Source organism: Papio anubis, unplaced genomic scaffold, assembly GCF_008728515.1.
Source record: "Papio anubis isolate 15944 unplaced genomic scaffold, Panubis1.0 scaffold42, whole genome shotgun sequence".
NCBI lineage: Eukaryota > Metazoa > Chordata > Mammalia > Primates > Cercopithecidae > Papio > Papio anubis.
The window spans coordinates 428210-453853 of record NW_022164369.1 but is presented as its reverse complement, the minus strand read 5'-3'; the positions used below and the strand labels follow the sequence as shown (position 1 = coordinate 453853).

The 25644-nt window shown below is 43.5% G+C and overlaps 1 protein-coding gene across 3 annotated transcripts in view; it reads right to left on the bottom strand.

Annotated features, from left to right (window-relative positions):
• Nucleotides 1-8434: 8434 nt before the first annotated feature.
• GRIN2B (glutamate ionotropic receptor NMDA type subunit 2B) overlaps nucleotides 8435-25644 on the bottom strand; it is a 431506-nt gene continuing 414296 nt past the window's right edge. For all 3 annotated transcript variants that reach the window (XM_017945683.3, XM_003906037.5, XM_021922065.2), the window contains one exon: nucleotides 8435-24186. In XM_017945683.3, the coding sequence (XP_017801172.1) occupies nucleotides 22330-24186 (1857 nt within the window). In that variant the 3' untranslated portion in view covers nucleotides 8435-22329. The remainder of the gene's footprint in view (nucleotides 24187-25644) is intronic.

The window sequence follows — 25644 nt, the reverse complement described above, 5'->3', positions numbered from 1 at the left end:
TTGTTCCTGCATCATTTGAACAAGTCCAAACTGGAAATCTATACAGCTCACAAAAAAGCCCTCCACCCAAAAGACCCCCCACCCCCACCCGACCCCAATGAGAAACAAGATAAATTAAAAGAATGAAATCAACTTATTTCTTTTGTTTAAAGGTAAGTCATTTGCTTATATATATACTTGTAATTATCTTTTTTCAAGTTCAAACACCAAAATCCAAGAGAGAAAGGAAAAAATAAAAAGACCCAGTCATCCGCCCCTCCCCCCACTCCAGAATCTCAGTTGATCCCTGCATGTCCAAAATAAGAAATAGATATTTACAGAAAACAGAAGCAAAACAAATAAACAAAAAAGAACTTGGAGGTGGATGGGCTGGGGATCTGAGAGTCAAGAGGAAGGAGAGCTGGCCCCAGGGAGGAGTGTGGAGTCTGGGCCTCAGAGTCGAGGCAAGCCTGAGTCGTCTGTGCTCCCTGGGGAGGACATCACACGGGAAAGCTATGACCATTTCCCCTCTGCCATGTGACTTTAGGGGAGGGGTGCAGCTGTGAATCTGCAACCCAACCCCACAGCGGACGTGTATTTTGTTTCCATCATCACCCCCTTACACACGCGTGCGCACACACACCACGTTCACACACATGTGCACAGGCACACACACATGCATCAGTCATTGTGGCTAAGTGTAATTATGATGCTGTTGGGGCACTGGCTCCTGTCACATGGAGGAAAAGAGATTTCCCCTAGGGACAAGAGCTCACTGCCCCATCGCTTCTCTGATCTCCACTGTAACATTGCCTCTAGCTCCCTTGAAATGTTTCCACAAGCGTCAGGGCTACTCTGCAGTGTTAATGCTGGGATGGTCACAGGGTAACAAAGCTCTCTTGAATCTATTCCCACTGCTCCATCAATTTTGCCCCTCACTTCCCATGATTCCTTTAACAAATAGGTATACCCAATTTACCTCATTAACCAGGGGTGGGAGCCAGCCTGAAGTAGGGGAGATCTGAGGCAGGGTAAATGGAAGCCACATTGCTTTCTGCTCATCTTCCAAAGAGTGGATTCTGGGAGGTCAGAAAGCAAAGAGAGGTCATGATAAAACCATCTCTGGCTTCCTTTGCTTCCCTCTTCCTTCCTAAATAGAGTTCAATGCATACTCAGTGCATAAAGTAAGGTATGACTCTGAGTTGGCTGTGATACCTTAAGAACTCAAGATGTGGCATCAGATGAGCCAAGATGAACACAATTTAATCTTCTGAGGGAAACAGCTGGCAGAATGTGACCATGCTGAAGTGTTTGCCTTTACTAGTGGACAGAGAGGCTGAACCAGCAGCAGCAGTGGTTGTGATCTCATTCACACCCTGTTCAGGGTTCCGTGAGGGTTTGGAAAAATAGTTCACTAGAAATGGCCTAACAGTTTCTCTTCTCAAATTATGATTTTTTCAAATGGCACAGGAATAGAATTAGAGCATCCTCTGTGTCAGAAATAGTGTGCAATGTTTCTGGGGGCAGACTCTAGGTTACTCTTGCTAAATCTCCAAATACCTACATGGTAGATTTTTATTTTTCTGCTCTCCTTGCCAGACTACTTGTTTTTTTCAGACCCTCCCCAAGAGTCCTTACTTACCCTCTTTTCATGCAGCCCCACTCAGAGTCCTTTTCTTTCTAATCCCTCTCCTGATCCTCAAAAACTTTCTCTCTAGGCTTTTAAAGACTTTCAATCATTTCCATATGCTCCTGTCCCACTGTTTCTCTCTATCAGAAAAGAAAATACAAAATCGAAATGATCTGTCAGAGGAAACTTTCATTTAGCAGAATTGGGCACAAGCAAAGTTGCTTTCCAATCCTTTTTATTTGATTTTTTTAAAAAAAAGATGAACAAGGGGTAAGGTAAGTCAGAACAAAGAATTATGATTCCCCCAAAGAGACTAGCTTAGCTGGGAACCTTTAAAACAGAAAGGACAAGATTTCCTGTGAAAATGTGTACTTTCCAGGGTAAATAGTCAAACTGTGGTCTCAATCCAGGATCACATTTGTTGACATCTATAAAAACATGTTGTGGTCTATCACAAGTAGCAGTGGGGTTTTTTAGTGGCAGTTAAAAAAAACAAATATCGGGACTGAGGAAGAGGTACCAGAGTTCCGTGTGCTGCCATCCAGTACCTGCCCCAGGCGCTTGCAGCATCACCACCTCAATCTGACATAAAGACCATTAGGGCCTTACCCCAAATGCCCACAGCCTTGCTTAGGGCAGTCACCATGAGAAACCCAAGACCCCCAGTCCCTCTTATCATTTGGACTTTCATCCCCAGATACCCAGGCACATCTCCCATCTCAGCCCATTTCCCTTCCTTTACCAACTCCCAAATCCTGCCTAGGAATCAGTGGTTCATCACCAACCACAACCCTGGCAATTCCTTTCCTCTTGCTCTCACAGAAACCTGGCTCCTCTTTGAGGACCCTGAATCACTCCCAGTTGGTGAGCATTTCCACTCGCACCTCATGCCCTGGGGCCTGGAGGTGGAGATGCCCTCCTTATCCCTCATTGCCATTCCAGACCATCCTCTCTCTTCCTTTTAAAAAATACCATGCAACAACAATAAAATCCAGCTTTGATGCACATCAGACTAGGCTAGCTGCACCCCTTACTTGATGCAATGATTGAAATGTTATTGAATCACTCTCCCTCATTCCTGTCATAATTTACATTCCTGTCATAATTTACATTCCTGTCATATGGAAGTCAACATTTTGTTGACTTCAATATCTATATAATTTCCCATATCCTGGCCTCTCAGTTCTTTGACTCCTGCTCCTTCTATAATCTTTTCCTTTATCTTATCTCAGCCTACCACCCCAACAACAGACCCCAAACCACCAATAACTGCAAACCCTCCATAACCTCAAACATCCAGCTCTCTGACCCAGCTCCTAATTTCTAGGTTATTGCTTCTGAGACCCCTGACTCACTAATTCAGTGATCCCAGCTTGAATCTCAATCCTCTGCCTCTAATATGCTTCATTGTCCTCCTTCCCTAAAAATCTTCACTTTCCTCTACACCCAGCTTAGATTCCATGACCAAACATTATAGTTAATGCACTGTAGTTGCCCTTAACTCCATCACATCGCTTGTTGCTTTCATGATATTCACCTGGTTATACCCCAACCATGTTCCAACTTGCCACCCTGTTTAAGCATCTGAAGGTGACTGAAGAAAACACTTCAATTTCTTTAAACTCATGATCCTCAGATAAGAACCTCAGATAAGTCCTTTGTGCCACCTAGCATGTCTCCTATATTTTTGGTGTCTCCTACATTTTTGTTCTCACTCTTCCTGCCGGATGGCTATATGACTCATTCATGCTTGCTTCCTTCCAAAACCTCCATTAATCTTCCCCTATACTCACTCTTAACTGATGAACTCTTTTCATATTTCACTGAAAATCAATCAGAAAAAGCATACTCCCATTATCCCATTTACCAACCCACTTGCATCTGTGCCAAATGCACTAGTTCCCTGCTATTAATACAAACAAACCTGGTTAGTCCCCTGAAGCCAGTCCCTGTATGTATGTATTGAATCCCATGCCCTTTCACTTCATCAAAGACATTACTCCAGCAATTGTCCTCTCTCCCTAGGCATCATCAATTTTTCCTTTCTCCTGGATTAGTCTGGTCAACATAAAATGGGCTGTTATTTTTCCCATCTTAAAAAAAAGAAGTCCCTCCCTGGGCCTCACATTCTCTATGATCTGCTATTTCCATGTCCTCTTTACAGCCAAACTCCTAAAGGTTGCCTATTCCTGTTGTCTCTACCTCCTCTTTCTTGAATCCAGCCCATCATGCTTTTGCCCCCACCAGTCCACTGAAACAGCTCTTTTCCAGGTCATCAGTGGGATGACCTCCATGTTTCCAGATAGTCTTATCCCACTCAATGGTAGTACTTGCTTTACGCACTAACCACTCCTCCCAGTGCTGGTCCCTCCTCATCTCCTGGAGCTTTGAACAATCCTCCACCCTGGGCCTCAGTCCAGAGAATTCTCTTCTGTCGCTACTCATTCTCTAGTTCTAGTATCATGGCTTCAAATACCATCCAAATGCATACAAATTCCAAATATGTATCTTCAGGCTATACCTTTTCCGTGAACTCCAGGTCCATATATCTAATTGCCTAATCATCATTTCTACTTGGAACATCTGTAGACACCTTAAACTGTAAGGCTTTCCTTCCCAGTCGGCCTCACCTGCAGGATTCCTGTCTTACACTGATGGCAACTCCAAACTTTCAATAGCTCAGGCCAAACATTCTAAGGTTATTCTTAAGATTTTTCTGTCTTTTATTCAATGTCTAATTCATCAGCAAACTGTGTGATATCGATTCTTTAAAACATTTCCAAAATCCAACTGCTGCTTATCACTTCCCCTGCTAATACCATGTCCCAAGAAACTATGATGTCTTACCAGGATTATTGCAAGAGCTTCCTAACTGGTCTTTCAGCCGCTCCCATTGTCTGCCCTCTCATGGTATATGCTCAACACAGCAGTCCCAAAGCTTCCTCTTCAACTGAAGTCAGATCATATCACTCTATGCTAGAACCTTCCAGCAACTTCTCATCTTGCTCTTGGTAAAAGCCAGATCCTGACAGTGTCCTACAAGGCCCTACCTGACTTGCGTTACTACCCCCTCTCTGACCTCACCTCTCATATTCTCCTCCTTCCTCATTGGCCTCCCGGCACTTCCTTAAGTTTGCCAAGCATTTGGTTTGACAGCAGGGCCTTTGCAATTGCTTTCTCTTTGCCTTTGCATAGAAAGCCCCAAGTCTCACTCCCTCATTTCCTCCAAACCTTTACTTAAATGTCATCTTTGCTTACTCAAAAGTAGCAACCCCACACCCATCCTATCATCTATCCCCTTAATCTGCCTCATTTTTCTGCATGACACTTTGCACTGTCTGACATGAGATCTATTGATTTGCTTTTTTGTCCATTTCCTCTCATCAACATATAAACTTCAAGAGGGTATGGACTTTGTGTGGTTCATTCTTATATTGCAGCACCAAGAACAGCCTGGCATGGGTTTCCACTCAATAAATATCAATGCATGGATAAGTCATTTATTCAAAACATGGTCTGAAGCCGCAGACCAAATATCCCCAAAATAAGAGCTCCAGTAAACAAAACAATGCAAGCAAAGAAACAACTCCCCCCAAACCTGGATATTTATTCTAAGTGTTTCTAAATTGTAACCAATGGCAAGTGCAGAGCTCACTTTTCATGCTTTTTTCTGGTTTGAGAATTGTCCTTGGGTTAATTATTATTTTTTAATAGTTAAGAAAAAAGTTACTCTGAGTTTCATTAATCTATGGCACTCTTTCCCTCCTTTCCCCTGTGACCTAACTCCCAAATCCCCTACAGCTATAGTGAAATACACAGGTGCTAAATATTTGGGAGGATTACTTAACGTTTTAGCCTTCCTGGTTTGCTTAGAACATATGATCCACTACCCACCAGTAATATTTTACAGCTTAGAAGATCATGTCTGAGTCAGTAAATTCCATGTTAATATGTGTAAGACTCAGGATTAAATCAGTCTGTAAAATGCTTATTTGTAATCGAATCTAGCAATTTTCTTCCTGAAGTAAACTGTAATCATATTAGCCAACCTAGTGATTTCACTGGAGATGGGAAGATATAATTTTATTTAAAAGATTTTCTCTCTCAGAGGTGACCTAACTCTGTGATCCAGAATCATTCCAATATTGAAAAAAAAAAGGTTCGACTAACTCCATTCCCCTGATATATTCAGTTCTCCTCAGTGCCCCTTGGCTTCCCAACTTAAGTCAATGTAATCACAATGCACACAAGGCTCTTCTACTCAGAATCTTCTTGACTGGAGAATGGAAATCATTGGAGAGGAGCTGCCCTAAAGGTTTGTAGACAAGGTTTTGAAGAATCAAGCTACAATGCTTATCAGTGTCTGCCTGGAAGAAAGCCTACGTCTCTTTCTAAAGTCAGCCTGTCACCATTTCTGAGCCATCAATGGCAGCACAGCCTCTCCTTCTGCCAGAGCTCACAGGGAATGACAAACAAATCTGTGAGGGAATACACCACAGCATCTGGATGTGGGTGTCATCGTCTCTTCACGACCAAACCATTCTACCCCAATTTCCCTCTTCTTTGTTTCTAGATTATTTTTCTTTCAACTCAGTGAAGAACATTTTTCAGAACCGAGCTTTTTGTCTGCTTGTCACTGAATCTGTTTCCCATTCAGCCTTCTCTTTCTCATTCCAATAGACACACAATATTAATGGTTAAAAATAACAAGCAACAACTCATTGGGTGAGAAATTTAGAAACACTTGCCTCCTATGAACCCAGGGCCAAGGGGAGCTGAGGATAGTGTCACATTACCAGCATGTTCAAGCTAGACATCCTCCATCACAAAGGGCTTGTGCCTTGAAATAATATTTAAAAAGAGAGAACAAGAAAAGCCACAAAATACCTCCACATACACAACAGGCATCTCGACCAAAGCACCAGTGCACACGTTCAGAGGTGGCTTAATATTCCAGAGCACATCCCTCTCCACTAAGAGGCACTCACTATCCCAGCACTTGACCTTGAATTGAAGCACTCGGGAACAAGATCTCATTTGCCTGCTTGTCATTCTTTCTCCAACTTCCTAAGTTAAAAAATGAGGAGAAAAATATGAAAAATTACTATCAAGGGTTTCTTTTAACAGTCTGATAGTTTAGATAAGAATGCAGTTTCAGGGATATATCCCATTTTCATAGGAAAAGAAAGGGAGGGGAGCCAAAAACATGAAGGGGGACCAGGAGAGCTGCCAGAAGGCTGGGAGGTGAGGAACGGTTTCCAGGTAAGGAGCTTGGAAGGTTGTTCTCAACGATAAAGCCCACTTTGCAGTGACTAAAAATATAAGCATTTTGGTCTATTTTATATTATAGCTGTCTTTCTTTTTGTGAAGCACCAACCACTGAAATTCATTTTGGAATTATGGCCACCCAGAAGAGGAAAGAGGTGATCAAGTGTCTCAAAGAAGAGATAACTTTGAGGGAGAGGATGAAAACTGCAAAGACCCTTGGGATTAAATGAAATCTGCTGATTCTACTCTTTTTTTCACGAATTTCTATATGATATTTAGCAAATAGAATGTTTGATTGGTAATGGCCAGGTAGATTTCCCCATTATGTAACAGAATAATAAAGGAAAGGAGAAAACACTTATAACTGGCCTAGGAGACGGGAGTTTTGTTCTTGTTCTTATTTGTCTCCCTAGGAGAAGCAGCTCTTGTCCATCCAAGGGTGAGCAGAAGGCTCTGCAGAGCATAATGTTGCTATGGTTTGTTTTACTGAAGGAAAGACACTGTAAATCTCAAAAATGCTCCAACTTCCCTGATTCATTTGGAAGTTACTGGGCATATGCATTTTCCCAGGAGACTTCTCTCCACATTGTCACAGTATTGAAACTCTGAGATAAGAATTCCTTCCCATCTTCTAACTTCCACCCAGCTATCTGGCTTCTGTCAACAGGCCTTACCCAAACAGGGTTATGTATGTGTGTGTGTGTGTGTGTATATATGTATATATATGCATGTATATATGTGTATATACATATATATATTTTTTTCTGAAAACTACAGAAGAGACCATGGAGTTGTGTGAGCTGCCAAGGTGCCAATGATCAAATGGAGAATCCTAGCTTGGAAAGAAATCAAAACCATCAGAGGAATTACATTCCACCCCTAGGCTCAGTGGGAAAGAGTTTAAGCTCATGCGGATCTTGCTGCTCTGAGCTCTGAAATTGAGTTTATCTTCTCTGTCTTATAGGACACAGAAGTATATCTTAGGGGGCATGGGTGCTTATAGGATAGCTAAGCACCCATGCCCCCTAAGATATACTTGAAATAGGAAGATGTCCTTATTTTATGTATACTCGGCTTAGTGGCTTCAGTCTTGTGCAGATACATATATTTTCTTTGTAAGACTTCCTCCATTGGCCGCTATCGTACAGCTCAGAAAAGCTGAACTTTTCATTTCTATTTTAATATTTAATACTAAGCACAAGAGCTCTGTGGTTTCAATCAAACAATTCTCCATTCATGCCCTCAGGGTCCCCAAGAATCCTGCTATTTTCCCACCTCCCCCGGATGAATATGGGTGTAGCAGGAGGCAGGGAATGGTCATTTTGGGGGAATAAGATGCTCCAAATACTCATCAGCTGTTGGCCCCGTGACCTGTTGTTAAGGATCATGATGATCCAGGTATCTGTAATGACACTTGTGAAAAAGATGAAGTCACCACGAAGTCAAGGTAGAATAGCTACTGCCCCTCTGTCTTAGCTTACTATGATAACATGATTTTATGTGAATTATTGGGAGGCAAAAGGACAAAGGAAAAACGAGATTTTGTAATAGGCTTGATTTTTTTTTTTTTAGCTTAAAAAATTAGTCTAGTGCCCACCTCCTCCCTCCATCTTCATGCATGAGAATGAAAGCTCCTCCATTTCCTCCAATCATCTAAAACCAGCCTCCTGAACCAGGCTCCGGGGATCAGCACATTGTGAAGTTGATGGCATAGTAGACTCCTCAGTCATTCGTCTAAGGACTTTTCCATCTTCCTACCTCCTCTCCTATCTTCCCTCTAGGGCTAAGAAGGACTGATAAAATTTTTAAAAAAATAGTTACTCTGTGTTAAGCAGGACACTAGAGCTCTTTCACTGTTTTTGGTATAAGCATAATGCTGTGTACGTGAGCCAAAATTTCTTCTGCAGCGCAAACTAAAATCTTTGGAAAGATGGATTATTTCCTGAGCTTGATATCATTCATAAGTGAACAGGTGGGTTGCAAGAGAAGGTTGTTGCAAGATTCTCTGATCTGCGGGTGCTTAATAAATCACCATTGCAACCGTGTGACAAAATCAAGGTCTCATAAGTATTCTCAGGGGACTAGTCTTTGGAGCACCCATGCTTCCCTTTCCTCAGGATTTAGGCAGGCAGTAATGATTTATTATGGGTCTGGGGGCTATTGGTTCTTTCTTCAAGAATTCATTGTGTATGTGAACTGCCTTATATTTTTCTGTTCAGAACTAACTCATGCCTTAATCCTAGAATCAGGCTTGTATGTTTGAACTTTAAGAATTAGACAGAGGTGCCCAGAAGAGGATGTAAGGGGCTCTCCCTCGAGGCTGCCCTGCTCACTGTGGGCTGACAAAAACTACTGACACCTTTGGAGTATCATGACTCCCCTGCACACGTTCCTGAAGGCCCTTTTCCCATGTAGCACTCTGGAAGAAATCCTCTGTCCCAGTTTTTTCTTGAGCTTTTTATTTGTGTGGATTACATGCTACATAAAAAATTTTTAATAATAAAAAAATTATTCACAATATCTTACCCCATAGAATTCGAAAACATTTTTATTTGACCAAGTTTTCTTCACTGTGGAAACCTCTCTATCCTTTCTGATTTTCAAATTTTTGCTTTCTTCTTGCTCTTTTTGACTTGTCTCTGTAGATGTATGTGCAGTGTGTGTGTGTGTGTGTGTGTGTGTCTGCAAAGGGAAATTTCATAGAAAAGATCTGGCTAAATCAGCTGCCTAGATTTTTGTGACTGTAGGTTTTCAGCGCTGAAAACCTACAGTGGGGACAGACAATTCAGGCAGCATTACTCGCTGAGTTAGAAATTTGGACAAGTTTTGGTTCGGTCAAGTTTTGATTCTGTCAAGAATTTTCTGTATAATCTTACTTTTGGCTAATTATCTAATTTTGTCATGCTTTGACTTCTCATCTGTAAAACTGAAAGATGATCCTATTTCCAAGTCAAAGGAGGTTATTTGGAGAAATGGTTATGGTAAATTCTCTTGTATTCACATACCAACTACTGTGATTTACTCAGAATCTACCATAGGCTAAGCGTGGTGGAGTCTAATGGGTTGCTGGTGACTCTAGAAACTCCACCATTCCCCAAGGAGGGGAGAAGAGGCAGCTAGAACTGCAGGAGCTCAGTGCATCTTTACATGGGATTAAGCTAAAAATGCTCAAGAAATGACTCTTCAGATTTCTATGTGACCCATTTCTTGTGCCTGTTACCAAGAAATAACCAAAGTGAATGCCCTGATCACTGAAGGTGTGCAAGAGTCTCAGGAGGAATCCTGACATAAAGAATATGTATGTATCTAAGCAACAAGACTGTCTGTTCTCGGTAGAATGACTTATGCTTCTCCATTCTCTTAGAACCAACGCATCAACAGGACCTTATGGATTCCACCAGGTAAAATAGGACAGTTAGCAGGATAACTAGGTTTCTCCATCACAAACAAAATGCTGACTTCACACAAAGCCTCTTTTCTGTAATCCAAGATGTCCAGCTATGTACAGCAGGCCCCATCCTAGTCATTAAAATGCAGTGGGATTGACTGTGCTAGACTGATTGGGCTCGAGTTTGGAAACATTCAGTACCACGCACATGTTCGAGCTCTGTGCTCACTCAACTTCTCATCCTAACATTGTTTGTGTTTTGAGGGTGGGCTGCTCAGAGCCACCTTAGGATAAGAATACCTCAAGATGAATAAATTGAGAAAGAGAAGTAAAGAATGCAAGAGATGAAAAGTTTATGAAGGGAAACAGAGCTGTAAGTGCTCTCATTGACTTCCAAATGCATTTGTGTCAAAAAAGGGTGATTTTACTACTTCATGTTTTTCTCAGCAAGAGTTCTGCCTGGATGCTTTGCTATTCTCCTTGCTTCCTGCCTAGGTGAAATCTTGATATTTTTCTTGATCCTGACCCCAGGAGAGAGAGAGAGAACAGATAAATTATTGAATCCCCGAAGGCATTTATCCCTATTCCTTGAGAATCCCTATTGTCAAGGAACTTACCCCTATTCCTCCCATTGAGAACAGATATCTCCACCTCTGCTCATGATGTTTCCAAGAAGAAATGTGGGCACATGTGTGAATATGCATGTATCTAAGCAACAGGACTGTCTGTTCTCGGGGGACTGGCTTCTGCTTCTCCATCCTCTTACTACCAATCCATCAACAGGACCTTAGATGGCCACATGGATTCCATAGGGTAAAACGGGACAGTGAAGAGGATAACTAGGTTCTTCCATTACAAAAAAATGCTGCCTTCACATGAAGCCTGAATATTTCTGTCAAACCTCGAGGGATCAGTGATCCACCAGCCAGATAGAGCAAAAGAGAAAACACTGACTGCATAAATTATGTCTGTTTATCCCATTCTAAATGAACACTTTCATCTACCATAACATGATTGGCATTGGAAATTTGGATCTATTAAGATTCTGTGCATTAGGGAGGTGCATAGGCATCAGAATGCTCATGGCAAAGAGGTCAAATTCTGTGTAGTTGTGCTGTTCAGGTGAATATCTGAGAGCAATGTATGAACTACTGAGAGAATAACACAGCCAGAGGCAACCTAGTGGCCAGGACTCTGGTTTGCAGAGGGTTCTTATGTCATGGCTAAAGGGAGCATTAAAATAGCCATTGATTTCAAAAGAAAATCAATTATAATTAAAATGTGACAATGACAGTTAACTGCAAGACTGTTCTGAATAGGGCTGAAGTTTTAGGCAGGCATGTTTTGCTTCATTTTGAAAAAAAAAATCCCCTCTGGAAATGGGTAATGTACTTATCGTAGAGGAGCAGACAGCTCAGCAAATTCACATTCTCAGGCCTTTTCCCCTGACGCTGTTCTCCTGTCAGATTTCAGAGACTGTGAGTCTCTTACTGTAAGGGGGACAGAGGGAGTCACAGCCTGGTGGCCTAAATTCTTTGGGTAAGGGTGGTGTGATGAGTCACTCCCTCTGCCCAGGGTGATGATCAAGGGCTCCTTGGGTGCTATAGTCTGAAGGGCCTGGGCAGGAATGACATGGGGCCAGGCTCCCTGTGGATATCAGGACCTCACAGATAGGGTTACATTCAGGTTCCTCACTCATCTCATCTTTGGTCCTTGCTCTTTCAAGGTTCCCTGCTTTCCGAAGCTATCATTGAAGCCAGTAACCAAGGGGGAACCATGAGCCTCACATGTCAGCTCCTGGCTTTATTGGTGACACAAAGGGAAGCTCCAATGTAGACTTCCTGTTCTTTTCCTTCCTCAGATCCTCCCTTTCCTTTTATGGGTATTTGGAGGCAAAATAATTGACATGAACACTTCATTGCTAAAATGCCTAGAATTTTGGTCCATTCACTGGCCCAAATGAGATTCATGACCATCCTTCATGAGGATGGCTGTCTTCCTACCCTCCCACCAGCTGTTTACCAGATTGTTTCATCAGCTAAAAAAAAGTCTCATAGTATAATGAAATGGGGTTTGCTCTAAAATATTAACTATTCTCATTTTCAGGAGCAAGAATATCTAGACCCAATAGGAGTTTTGAAAAGCAAAATTATCTCTCTAGACTTATATTTTAATTTTCACTAGGTATCTCCCAAGTTGTCACAAGTTTTGCCCTACCTTGCCGATAATAATTGTCCTACCCACTCCTGTCTCAATGAAGAATGGACTTCATTCACTTTTTTAAAAAAGGGACTTGTCACTGCCTATAACTTATTTGAGTTCAGTTCTCTATAGTATGCTTTAAATTAGCACACAGTGGCAGAAGATGCCTCCCAAAGGGGAATAATTCATGGCCAATGGCATAATGAGATTTATAAAGAAGGTTGGCCAGGAGAAGGAAAGGAAACATTATCGGTTACCAGAGCAGCTGAAGTGAAAGGACAGTACCAGCTCCAAGAGTTTCTTCAGAGGGACACAGACTGACACTGGCTACTGCTAAGTAGAGCCAAGAGAGGAGGAGGAAGGATAAACAGGGCTTCAAGAATACAGGGACCAGAGGATAAGGGAGGGCCATAAGGTCAGAAGTGATGTTGTCTCCCCCTGAGGTAATGAATCCCTTTATATTTACAGAGAAAGGAGTAGTTTAGAGACTAGAATTCTCTCTGAGCCAGCTCATTCAAATCCAAACTTACTTTCATTGGAAATATATAGATAAGAGGTAAAGTGTTCAATTACCTCAACTCTTATCCTCCCTTTGGGAGAAGTGACCCTGTAGACAAAGCCTCAGAAAGGGTGAGAAGCCACAGAGCTCAGGAAAGAAATATAAAGACAAGGTGGTGACCAGCATGGACAGTTCACCCAAGGCCACAAATGTGGAAGTAGCGTGTAGTGAAATACACTGGTCCTATTGGACCACCACCTGGGGTCTACAAGGCTGTGTGATTAGTGAGCCAGAACTGTGACAAGGTTCTTTGTTGCAAGTGTTAAAAAAACAAGCTAAATATTGGATCACAGATCAGTCCCAGCATGGATCAGGTTGTTAGAGACTCAGTCTTGGTAGTAAAGTGTCTGGATACAAGCTCTACCCAAAGCATCTGAAAAGCTGATACCTAAAATTTGATCAATATCCTTCATAGTTTCTCCCTCTGTCACTTGTTTGAGTATCATGTAGTGTTCCAAGTACACTTTCCTAACCATAAAACAGTCCAAAACAACTTCAAAGGACAAAGCACTTAGAAAAATCCAGATTTCATTTGAAATCTGTATACATGTAGCATATACATGTGATTGTGTGTGCAGATATATATAGAGAAACTGGGGGGATTTATCCTTAGGTGCTACTGCAGATACAAATGGACAAAATAGTGACTCCTCCTCAATTATAATTCATAATAATATCAAATATTTACTAATGCCTTTCATATACAAGGCACTCTGTTTAGTGCTACAGAAGATGAAAAGATTTAAAAATACATGGCCCTGAACACAGGGAGCTTATGCTGTAGCAGGAGAGATAAGATGTATAACCAAATACCTATGAAATAAGATGTCCCATGATAGCTGCCACTAGGGAGATACAATGAAAGTGTTATGGGCATTCATAAAATGTCTAAAATTATTTTCTGGATGGAACATGAAGTTGTTCTGCTCTTTGAAGACTTATATAGAGGGAATGGATATTATTCAGGAAGGGAGTGAAAGGGGAGATAGGAAGGAGAGTATTTTGGGCAAAGGGAGCAGTTTAAGGGAAGACACAAATGGGTAAAACAAGCTGGTAGGGGAAGTGGAAACAAATGTGATTCAGCTTGTCTGGATTATGGGGCACACACCGTCAAGTAACAAGTTACTGCTGGCAGACTATGGCAAGTGAAGCCCACTGAAGGTTGTTTCTTGATCTGAAGAATGACATCTGATTTATATTTAGGAAGTTGAGTACTGATAAGAGTAGATTCAAATATAAAATACTGGAACAATGCTAAAAGATTCTGAAATAATCCAGAGTAGAAGGAAGGGTCTGAATGAAAAGGGAAGACTGGAAACCTTAGGGGGAAGAATTAGTAGGCTTTTCAAATTTTTAGATATGCAGGATGAAGAAAACAGGAGGCAAAAGTGCCCGAGAAGCTTGAGTTTGGTGACAGAAGACATGGTGATACCATTAAACATAAAGGAGGAACTTGGTGATTATGTTGGTTTGCAGCAATGGTTTTGGATATTTGAGTCAAGATGAAGTTGAGTCAGAAGGTGACTGGAAGTATGTGTATTAAGGAAAAGCAAAAGGTAGGAGCTAAAAGTGAAGATTTGGGATTCATCTTCATTCAAAGAGTTATTGAAGTCAGAAAGATTGCTACAGAGCATGAAAATAAGGAGAGGAGGGTCAAGCTCAAAATACCATGGCAAGTCAATGCTCAGGAGATAAGAGGAAGAGCAGGAACCAATGAGGTAACAGGACCAGCAAACTAAGATTGAAACCAGAATGCATTGCCTCCCAATGGTAATTGTCAATGAGGCTGATGAGCAGGGAAAGTAAAGAAAGGCTATTGACTTCTGTAGCAAGCACTGCATTGGAGAGTAGTTTCAAAAGAGTGGTAGGATGTAGCCCATTGATGAAGCCATGAGCATAAGGTGAGGAAGTGGAGAAAGAAAGACTACTCTTTTGAGAAGCTGGGAAGTGAAAAGATAAACACAGATAGGACAGAAATTCAAGAGTCAAATTGGATTGAAAGATTTGTCTTTAGAGATAGTTGTAGGATTGGTTTTTTTGAGATAGTTGCAGGTAGATGTGTGGAAGGAATTAAAGATGCAAAAGAGAGAAGTACAGTTGGCTGGAGAGCACCTCAGAAGAGGTCAGAGCATAGGGAAGAGGAGCACTCTGTTGGGAGAAAGGATGGGGAAGATGTGTGAAAGACAAGAGAAATCTAAAGGCAGAGAGGACAGCATAGGTGAGGATTCAATAATCAGATTTTCTTGCGAACACAGTAGGAAAGATGGCCTGTTGAAAGACAGGACATGAACATGAAAGGAAAATAAAACAAATTTAACAAACAGAATGTGACACTGAGTCAACATTGGAGAATTTAAAAAGTTGTCCAAGTGAGTAGGGTTCAGGCGAGGTTAAATTGATTGATTTTGTGCTCTTCAGCATAGGTTTAAGACTTTCTCTTCCTGGAAATGCAGTGAATGACAAGGGGCTGGGGTGCAGTTAGCTGAGCATGGTTGGTGTAGTGAGGTGGCAAGAGGAAAAAGGAATTGCCAGTAAGAATATTGCTAATGTGGATAAATACAGGGTTGGATCAAAGAGGGAAGTCAACGAGGCCAGATGGATTTATGGACCAGAACCACAGAGGGGTCTTGAAGGAAGGAAGATATAGAAAAGGCAAGGTTGTGTTAGAGAGGAAACCCCAGAATTTAGCTCTGGGAGGTGTAATAATTTTGAAAGAAGTCCAGGCCTGGCCATGACATGGGAAGTTGAATCTCTGCAATGTTTTTTCAGATAACATAATGGATATCTTTGACTCCTACCCTGAAACTAGAAAATATTAAACTTGCATGTACAATCATACAAATGTATGTATACCTATTTATAAATTTACATATTTTGTACTTAGGCATTCATATATTGTACGTGAGTACAATATACTCCATTTTGAAACCTTTTATATCATTCACAGAACTAGCCTAGGGACATAGTACGTGCACAATAGACGTTGGTTTAATTAAACTCACATATTTAACCAGAGAGCTTTTATTTTTTTCTCCTGCATAGTACTAGAACCTGCTCCACCCCTTAAATCACAACACTAAAATAATTACAGATAAAGGAGTTTAGGTTTAAAGTGTGGAAACCCAATCTTTAAAATAACAGTTTAAATTGGGCTTAGTGTTGTGCTTTTTAATTGTACCTTTATTCTTGCATTGAGTTCTCTTACCTTTGCCAAAACACAGACTCAACACACCAGAGTGCCAAGGCTCTGAGGAATTCTACTCATCTACTCTGCTTTTCACCTTCAGTTCTTTCAGGAGCCCTTACCCACATAATCACCCCAGCAATTATATTCAAAGCATGAAGCAGCTCCAGAAACTCACTGTGCGGAGCTCTGAGAGACGCAGAGAGAAATGTGGAAGATTTCTAACTTTCCCCACTTATTCCCAGTACTGCTATTGTAACCCATTACTCTGAACAAAATTCTTTTTTCTTGCTTCAATATTGTAAATGAGAAGCCCTAAACTTCACAGATCTCTCCAAGGCATAAAAGTAGCAGCACTGGCTTTCAATTTAAGGTTCTGGGTGGGGGCCTTTGTCGTGGGAATAGATAGGCTGTCTCTTCTGAGTCATATAACTCACAGGGCCCCTGTGTGACTGAATCAATGTGGTTGGAATGAGTTGAGGGTGGGATGTTCTCAGATATCCTATGATTTTATACAATACTGGAACCCCCCCAAACTAGAATAGAATCCTAGATCCAGATCAATATTAGACATTCTCAGACTGACTAATCTGCATTTTAGTGTCATCCCAAACATCTGATAGGCCTAAGAAACAGTTGCCCCCCAGGTTAAGTAGCACCTGAGGTCATAAGTGGCTCTTTTACCAGATAACAGGGCACCCCCCATGGAGGTGGAAAGTATAGGATATAGACCAACTCAACTAATTGGAAGATTATTTAAACTGGGACAGAGACCAGACAATGACAGTAACTTTTATTGTATCATAAATTCAATTTGATTTTTCTAGCTGCCTACTCAGTAACATGTAATGGAGGAGAAGCATCACTTTTCCATTTTCTATAGAAAGAATCATAGTTCTCAACCTGCCCTCAAGATACTGAATTTAGAAATTCATAAATTATACACTCACGTGATTGTGTATTGAAAATAATTCCTAACCAGGAGTCCTATTTAGGTGTCACATGAGCCTTAAAGCAGGTGGAGGATAAAATATGGTTTAAATGTCTTTGCCATCTAGAACCTGCATCCTTGTTCCCTACTCTATTGCTCTCAGTGCTCTCTGCTCCCTTCCTCTTCTCTTGTATCATAACTTATTCCCAGGAAAAGGAGTGAGATTCCTAATGTAAATTAGGTGATTAAATGTATAAATCCCTAATATGGCTTAATATGTCACCTTTCCTGGGATTACTTTCATTTGAATGACAGGCAGCTCAGCTCAGCACTAAAGCAACAAATCTGTGTGGGAAGGCAGTAGTTGGAGAGGGGTGGGAAATGAAAAAGACCTTTTCAGGACCTTCAACACACCATGGACCACACAGCATGAGTAAGGCCAGACCCATCCCGGTGTGACTATTCACCTTCAGCTGCTTCTCCTCCATGAAGAGCTCCTTAAACAGGAAAAATCTCTGACGCCCAAGTGAAGAAAGCAAAAGCTCTGCTGTAGTGTGCAGCAGCCTACTGAGCATATGTTTCCTATATGGCTTTGGGCTCAGAGAGCACATAAGGAATGGCCACAATCCCTGGAAATGCTGAATGCATTCATCAACATCACTGCGGTGACATCATTTATGCACACATCTGAATCATTCCCAACATACGAAAACAGACATTCACAGGGTGTCAAGCAATGACAGGGCCTTTTTAGAGAGATGATTATTAAAAGAATAAAGTGAGTTCTGGAATAGTTTTTCCAAAAGCTTATTGCCCAACCAATCTGGTTATTCTGTCTCTAAATCTTGAACTAACTAAAAAACAACGGAAAAAAAAAATGAACCGAAGAAACCTAGCTCTTAGTGACATGTGCAGGTGACCAGCACTCTGCAGAGAATTCTCCCTTGGGCAACTCCCAATGGCCACGGAAGACCGGGTGGGTGATAGTCACTTAACTGTATAGATGACTCCTACTGTATCACGTCATACATGCGTTTTTGGCACTACTGACACCAGCAACATTTAATGGAATCATTTGGGATTTTCCCCTCAATCACAACATGGCTGTGGCCAGTGCAGGGGAATACACACGAAGGATGTTTCCCAAGTTCTGGCTGAGGATACACAGTGACAGATTTTGAAATAACAAAGTCCACTGTACATGCATCACTTTGAAAGGTGTGCACATTCTCGACTCAGGCAAATTCAAGAGTCAGATTATTGTCAGTGGAAATGCTGAGATTTAAGCATTGCCACTGAAAGGAGTTCATACAGGACCACACTCACCAACCACTTCTGCAATGGAAGGGAATGGTAGAGGGTGCAAAGAGAGAAAGCATGGATTCTGAAGAACATGGGAATATTAGGTACTCCTGAGGGTATCTGCGGAATCTCACAGTTTTGGATGGATTGGGTGTTGTTTCATACCCATCTGTGATATAGATTGGGCTTATAGCTGAATTATTTCTCATGCATTTTACTTGCTTGTTATTCTGGAATTAAGTAACATCTAGATTTTAACAATGCCCAGCCTTCCTTTCTTTACGCTTTCTTGAGCAGACCATGAGTAACTTAGTCCCAGTGCAAATATCCAGTTGAAGAAAAGTGACCAATTGGGGCCAAATAAGGAGTTTAGAAAAATAAAATTATCCAGCTAACAGCTTTCATGATGGGAGGATAGGAAAAAATGTAGTGAATATACTGGGTAAATGGATTTGGAAATTTTAACCTGTGATAGAGAGAGGCTGCCAACCTCCACAAAACCAACAGTCTAGGAAAAGAAGTTCGATTGGTTAACCAAAGGCCAGATTATGAACACCTGGCTCAAGGCCAGTAGCACCTTCCTGATGGCAGTAATGAGGACAAGGCAAATAAAGGGCCACTATTGGCACCATTGCTCACATACCCATCCTCCCACCTCTAAACCTAACTTCAGCAATCTTGCTAAGGGAATCATCTCACCACTGAGTTTTTAGTGGATCCCATCATCTTTTCTAGAAAAGCATGCAAATTTGTAAGACACATATCCAGCACTACCTCTCTGGTTATGTGATAACCAGATATCACATGCTTCAAAAAGTAGTTAGTGGAGATTTTTCCAGGTGTGTTTGCCAGGCTGATTTCTGAGGGTGGAGGTGGGGCAGGGAGTGAGTCAGCGCCCAGGTCCTAAGGAAGAAAAGACTCAGATGACTGAGATGATTGTTTCAGCATCAGAGGAGGCCACTGGGAGATTTCTCAGGATTGAGCTTCCTGAAACCTTTCAGTCACACCAAGAACGGGAAGTTAATTTGACCTTAATTCTGTTTAAGCCCTTTTGGGAATCTTTCCTACCCTAGGTACTGACAGAGGAAATATGGTGCCACCAGCCTGTCTGCATGTTATGCGGTAACCTAGGGTCTACCTAGAAGGATAGGAGTCAGACCTGGGGTTTGCGTAGAGCCAAACTGAACCCTATGTAAAGCCCTGGCCAAAGTGCATGAACATTTCTCACAAATCAGTAAGAAGACTGGTTTTCTGGGGGGTGGGAATGGACACAAATTACTTTCCCCTGGCTTTTTCACCATAGTGGCCTCCATGGGCATTCACTTTTTCCAGACACCCTGAAGCAAAAGCCATACAAAACAATTCCCCCAGTGGAAAATGAAAACCCATAACAAAACACTTTTTCCCTCTCATTCCCATCCCCACCCCACTCCCTCCAGCCCAACACCCTGAATACTCACAAGAGAACACTTTATCTATACAAAATTAATTAGAAAACAAAATATTTACATATGAAATAAACACCGTCTTGATTTCTGTTGCCAGCGGAGACTGAAAGAGCTCCCTTGGTTCTAGATTGCTGTTCGCTAGGTTAGTTGGTTTGGTTTTTTGTTTGAAAGGGGTGAGGTAAGAGGAAGATGAGGGGATGAGTCCCTGACCCCTGGACAGAGTCAGGGCGAAGCGGTGTTTACGTGGCCCTTCACCTTCTTCCTCCTGGAGGTGCCTCACGCCCTCTGTCCTCTCTCAGTCTTTCCTGTTATCTAAGGTAAAGCACTCCGTGCCCCTCTCTCCAAATCTGTGAGAGGTTCAGCCCCTTGCCCCCATGTTCATTTTAGAAAGAAAACAAAGCTTTACAAGGCCTTCAGTTGGCTTTAAAATGAAAGATACTGAGGTAAAAATCAAGGAGGAGGGTCGGGGATAGCAGTCAAGGATGGGATGAGGAAGGGTCGCGAGTAAGGGCGAATAGGGGCGAAGAGCAGCCCTGGAGGGAGTGACTTGAAGAGACATGGCAGCTTCCTTCCAGAGGAGGATGAGCACCTTTCTGGTTTATGTGTCCTGTGTGCAACATGGCGATCCTGTAGTCAAGCTTCCACACAGACCTGGGGCTCTCTGCATGCCACCCTGTGTAGGGAAGGATGGCAGGACAGTGGAACTGACCCATAGAATAGCCCTACCCCAAGTTTCAGGACCGGCCGTGACACATATTCATTTCCCTTCTCAATTTTCCAATGTTAAGTGAAGGGAGCATCATGTCTGCCGGTACCCTCATCCCTGGAGTTTTATACATGTATATCTTTTTTTTTTAATTCCTCAGTGGTACAATCTGAGAGGGAAACAAGGTGTTGCAGGAAGGTGGAAGGGCTTCTACCAAGAGTGTTCACTCTGGGCTCAAGTCACATTCCCAGGGAGCCAGGCCCAAAGAGGTTGTGGAGGATCCCTCTCTGCCCCCCTCTCCCATTGCCAAGTCTCTTCCCCTCTCTTCGTACCTCCTGAGCTACACTCATGGAGTGCAGCTCATTTCTCTTAATTGTCAAGTTCATTTCTCTTAACTGTCTGCTCCACAGCAGTTGTAATCAGTTTTGGGGGAAGAAGCCTGCTCTTCTAGCTTCAGGTTAAGTAAGAAGGGATCAAAGCATTGGAAACATCCCCCTCTCTCACTTACCCTACCATACACAACTCCTTACTTCTTCAAAGGTGGCTTTGCTCCTCCCCAAACTTTGGCCAGTCGACAGTCTAAATACTCAAAAGAGCTTTGTAGAATCTTTTGCTCTCAAGTGTGGGCAAAAGAATCGTGGCTGTGAAAATTCTGTTTCCCTTTAGCCTTCCTGGAAGGTTCTTGGTTCAAACTGGTTGAAAAAATTGCCAACCACTGAGGACTTGTTTTTGTACCTTGCTCTTGCAGGATTGCTCACCATCTTTTTTTTGTCTAGACCACGGATTCTTCTTTATCAAGAATTTTCATTCTCCTTATTCAAGAAGGATGAAGGGAGACACAGCCAAAATTCAGGTAACACATGGCCATCTCTGTCTGTATATAAGCCAAACAATCACACTGCTTGGGGATATTGAAAGAAACAACAGAAAGAGTCAAGGTTTGCCTTCTCTTGAGGCACCCGACTACATGTGGGTGCAAGTGTGCATGAACACACATGCATGCACAATCCACCTGCTCTTGCCTCCAAGGCACTGTGGGACACTATCATAACGTACTTTCCAGTTTGTTCAAGAATCCGCTCCGCCACCAATGACCTTTTGTTCCTGTTCACCACCACTATGGAGTCTCATGGGGTTGAAGCAAGCATTTTTTGGCTTATATATAAACACACATGGCCTCCCAACCTCTGCTTGGCACACGATTCCTAGACAGATGTCATCTAAGCAGCATGAATTTAGCCAGAACCTCTTTCTTTTCACAAGCAGTGTGCTAAATGGTCTCACGTAGATGCTTTTGCTTCTCACCTAAATGAAAAGATCAGTTTTGGGAAAAGCTACCTTTGTGCTCACATAGCCTCTTTTTGGTTCTCCTGGCTTCACTCAAAGAGGATGTCAAGGAGCTCTTCCACACCAGGAGGAAGCTCGCATGCAGCCCTTCCTTTCTCCGCTCTACCCTCCCCTGCTGAGAGGGCCCATGGCATCATCTCATGGGAACAGGAATGGCTGATAGGGGTGGAAGAAGGAGAGAACTGTGAAAAGGAGGGGAGATGGTGCTGGTCACCGGGGTTGCCCTCAGTAGGAACCAGAACTCCAGGATCCCATAAATAAATTAAAACAACAAGAAAGGAGCAAATGGGAACCAAGTTCACCCCCGTCACCCTCCGTGACATGCGCATCACACGACCCACAGCCTTACCCTCCCGTACCCACCTTAACCTCTCTGTTCCCTCACTCAGACATCAGACTCAATACTAGAAAGTTTCTCATAAACATGCCCATTGCTGGAGCCATTGAAAGCCCTGGGGTTTTTGTTGTTAGGCACACAGGGGTTGGACTGGTTCCCTATACAGATGTCCTTCTGGAAACGGGCTGGCACGGCCCCATGAAGGGCCGAGACCACCGGCTTGTTGGTGACAAGGGCCCGGAAGTCCGGCCTGGCTTTCGACGCCCCCGCCACCGTGGGCTGCCTGAAGAAGTAGGATTTGCTGCCATGGAGCAAGCACTGGTCGTCCCCAAAAGTGGGGATGAAAGGGTTTTGCGTGACCCGGTCAGGGTAGAGCGACTTGCTGAGCATGTAGCCGCCGCCGGGGTTGTTGTGGTGGTGATGTCCGGCAGTGGGCACTGAGGACTTGTTGTTGGCAAAGGTGCTCTCGCCAGCTGACATCTCAAACATGTGGGCGTAGGGGCTCCCATCCATGAATCGGCCCTTGTCTTTCAGGCTTACGCTGCGCGGGGCCAGGGCGGCTTCTTCCTTCTGCAGGTCCACGAAGGTGTCGTAGGAGTGCTGCCGGCGCAGTTTGTTCCGGGTCTTCTTCTGGGCCTTGGAATTAGTCGGGCTCTGAGGATACTTAGTGGTGGAGGCGTTTGAGGTCACCGCCACCGGGGCAGCCGGCTGGTCCAGTTCCTGCAGGGAGTTGTCCTCGCTGATGTCATACAGGTTGCCTGCTTTCTTGCAAGCCTCGCACCGGATGCACGCCTGCCTGCCCGAGTTCTGACCCGTCACCGTCGTGGAGTAGTTGTGCAGCTTGGAGGGACAGCTGCGGCAGAAGTTGCCCCCGGACCGGTCCTCCCACTCCACGTTGGTCAGGTTCTTCTCCCACGGTGCAGGTACCCCACTGACCACGCCGTGTTTGTCACCTGCCCCGTGCTTGATGTGGGACCTGTTGGTACAGGGCCCTCCTCCGCTGACCGAGTCGCGCTTAAAGTCGTCACTCCGCTCCTTGTAGATGTCAGTCAGGTCCACGTGCTCCCAGTGGGGTGAGTTCTCCTTTGTTCGGAACTGGTCCAGGTAGAAGTCCCGTAGCCCTTCCTTGTCCCTGAAGTAGCGCTTGTGGTCAGGGGAGCGGGGCGGTCGGCGACGGTAGGCCAGCTCGATCTCGTCAAACTCCCTGCGGGACTTGGCCGAGGCGGGCCGCTTCTTCAGGCTGTCCTTATATTGCTGCTTACGCCTCTTGGCGGCATTGCCCTCGATGTTCCCGTAGGTGACGGTGTGGGTTGAGATGTCAGAGACATCGGAGCGGATCAAGTCATCGTGGCCACTGTAGCGGTCGCTCTTGAAGGAGAATTTGCCGTACAGGTCACTGAGCTGGCTGTGCTTGGAGGAGGGGAGGCCGATGTCCAGGGGCTTCTTGCTGATGGACCTGGACTGGGTGGTGAAGGGTGGGTTGTCACAGTCGTAGAGGCCATCGATGGAGCTGGCACTGCCGATGCTATGGGGCCGGTGGTGATGGTGGTAGTGATCTTGGTACACGTTGCTGTCCTTCAGCTGCAGGTTCCCGAACGTTCTCTCCACCTCACTGATGTAGTCACTGAAGAGGTTCTCCTCACAGGGCGGGTTGTTGTAGGATTTGCAGTCAGAATGTGTGAAGCTGCGGCGATGCTCCGAGATGTCATAGACAGATGACTCCCGTCGGATGAAGTCCAGGGCGCTCTGCGGGGAGCCGTTCACACCAGACAGGTTAGCCATGTTCTTGGCTGTGCGCAGCAGGCGCAGGATGTTGGAGTGTGTGTTGTTCATGGTTGCGGTGGGGGAGTTCATTACGGATTGGCGCTCCTCGATCGCCACCCCATGGATGCAGCTGTAGATGCCCTGAAGCAAGAACGTGGGGACAGGTTAGATCTCCAGAGAGGCTAGAAATGACCACAAAAAAACACTCTCCCACCAATAATTGCCCCAACTGGATAAGAAAAAATCAGGGAAAGCATGAAGCGAATAGTCTGATATACTGCTAGATGTGGCTAGAAGCTTGTCTAATTTATACCCCTGAATTTGGTGACTGTCATGTCATGAGACGAGGTCAGTGACCTGGCCATCAGAGAGGGGGCATGGTCACACCCAGTAACTTGAGCAAAGGGACTGGAATCATAGGATATGGCATTTTTGCCTCAACTTCACAGTTGACGTACCGTGGTTTTCTATGCCTAGATTTTCACATCTTAAAAATGAGGCCATGATATCAACCCATAGCAAAAAATATTGTCAGTCTTCTGGAAATAAATGGCCATGCTCTATGGATGCTGAGGTTGCTCTGCCATGGCTGGCCATACCTGGCTGACAGTAAAGCACAGGGGAGCTCAGTAGCTCACAATTGCCACTGTTTTCCAGCTCTGACAAATTTTAAGCAGGTTTTAGAATTTCGGTCACCAAATAACAGCTGAGCAATTCTCTTCAATTCTCTTCTTGAGCCAAGCATGAACAAAATTCACAGAAAGAGAGAATTAGGAAGCCCTGGGGTCAATGAAGGATTTTTCTCCTGCTGTGCTCTACACTGTGGGAGGGAAGAATTGGGACAAACAGCCAGTACTAAATAGGAATAAATAACTCCCTTGTTGAATTCTCTCATTTATTCTCTCTTTAGCGCCTGTTTTCCTTCTTATACTTTCTCACTCAATATTATCATCAATAATTAACATCTTAACAAATTAGTATTGATCGAGAGCTCCCTGTGTACAGCTTCTTGTACAGGGCTTTGAAGGACACTGCAGGAGAGGCAATGGGCTGGGTTCCTGGAGGGCTCAGTATGTTTGATTCTAAAGTCAAGCCAACCGCCTGCTCACATCTTGCTCCCTGCCTGGAAAGGTGGACAAACTTGGAACTTTTCTCCCTGGCTAGGGAAAGTATTTGAAAAGAGGTTGTTTGAATTGTGTCATTACAACAAATGGGACTAATTTGGAAAGGTAAGTTGTCTCAGTGGATGGGAATGAGAGGGGAGAGGATTAGAAGAATCGTAGCCAAATGGGAAAGAAGAAAGGTTTAGACAAGGTAAGTCTCATTGTCCCACAGGGCATCAGCAAGATGGAAGATCTTCAAGGTAAGGTTGTTCCACTTTCCCAGTTCTTCTAACTCTTCCTGATTAAGGTCAAGAGAAAATTCCAAGCCTTTTTTCCTCTATAGAGGCATTGATCATGTCAAAGCATCATAAATGGGGTTTTTATTACAGATCACCAGCTCCCATGGCTTCTGGCGTTCCCCTATCTGAGATCTTAGGGAAGGGCTACCAGGGAAGCAACATGGCTCAGGGATCATCACCACCCCCAAGTTCCATCC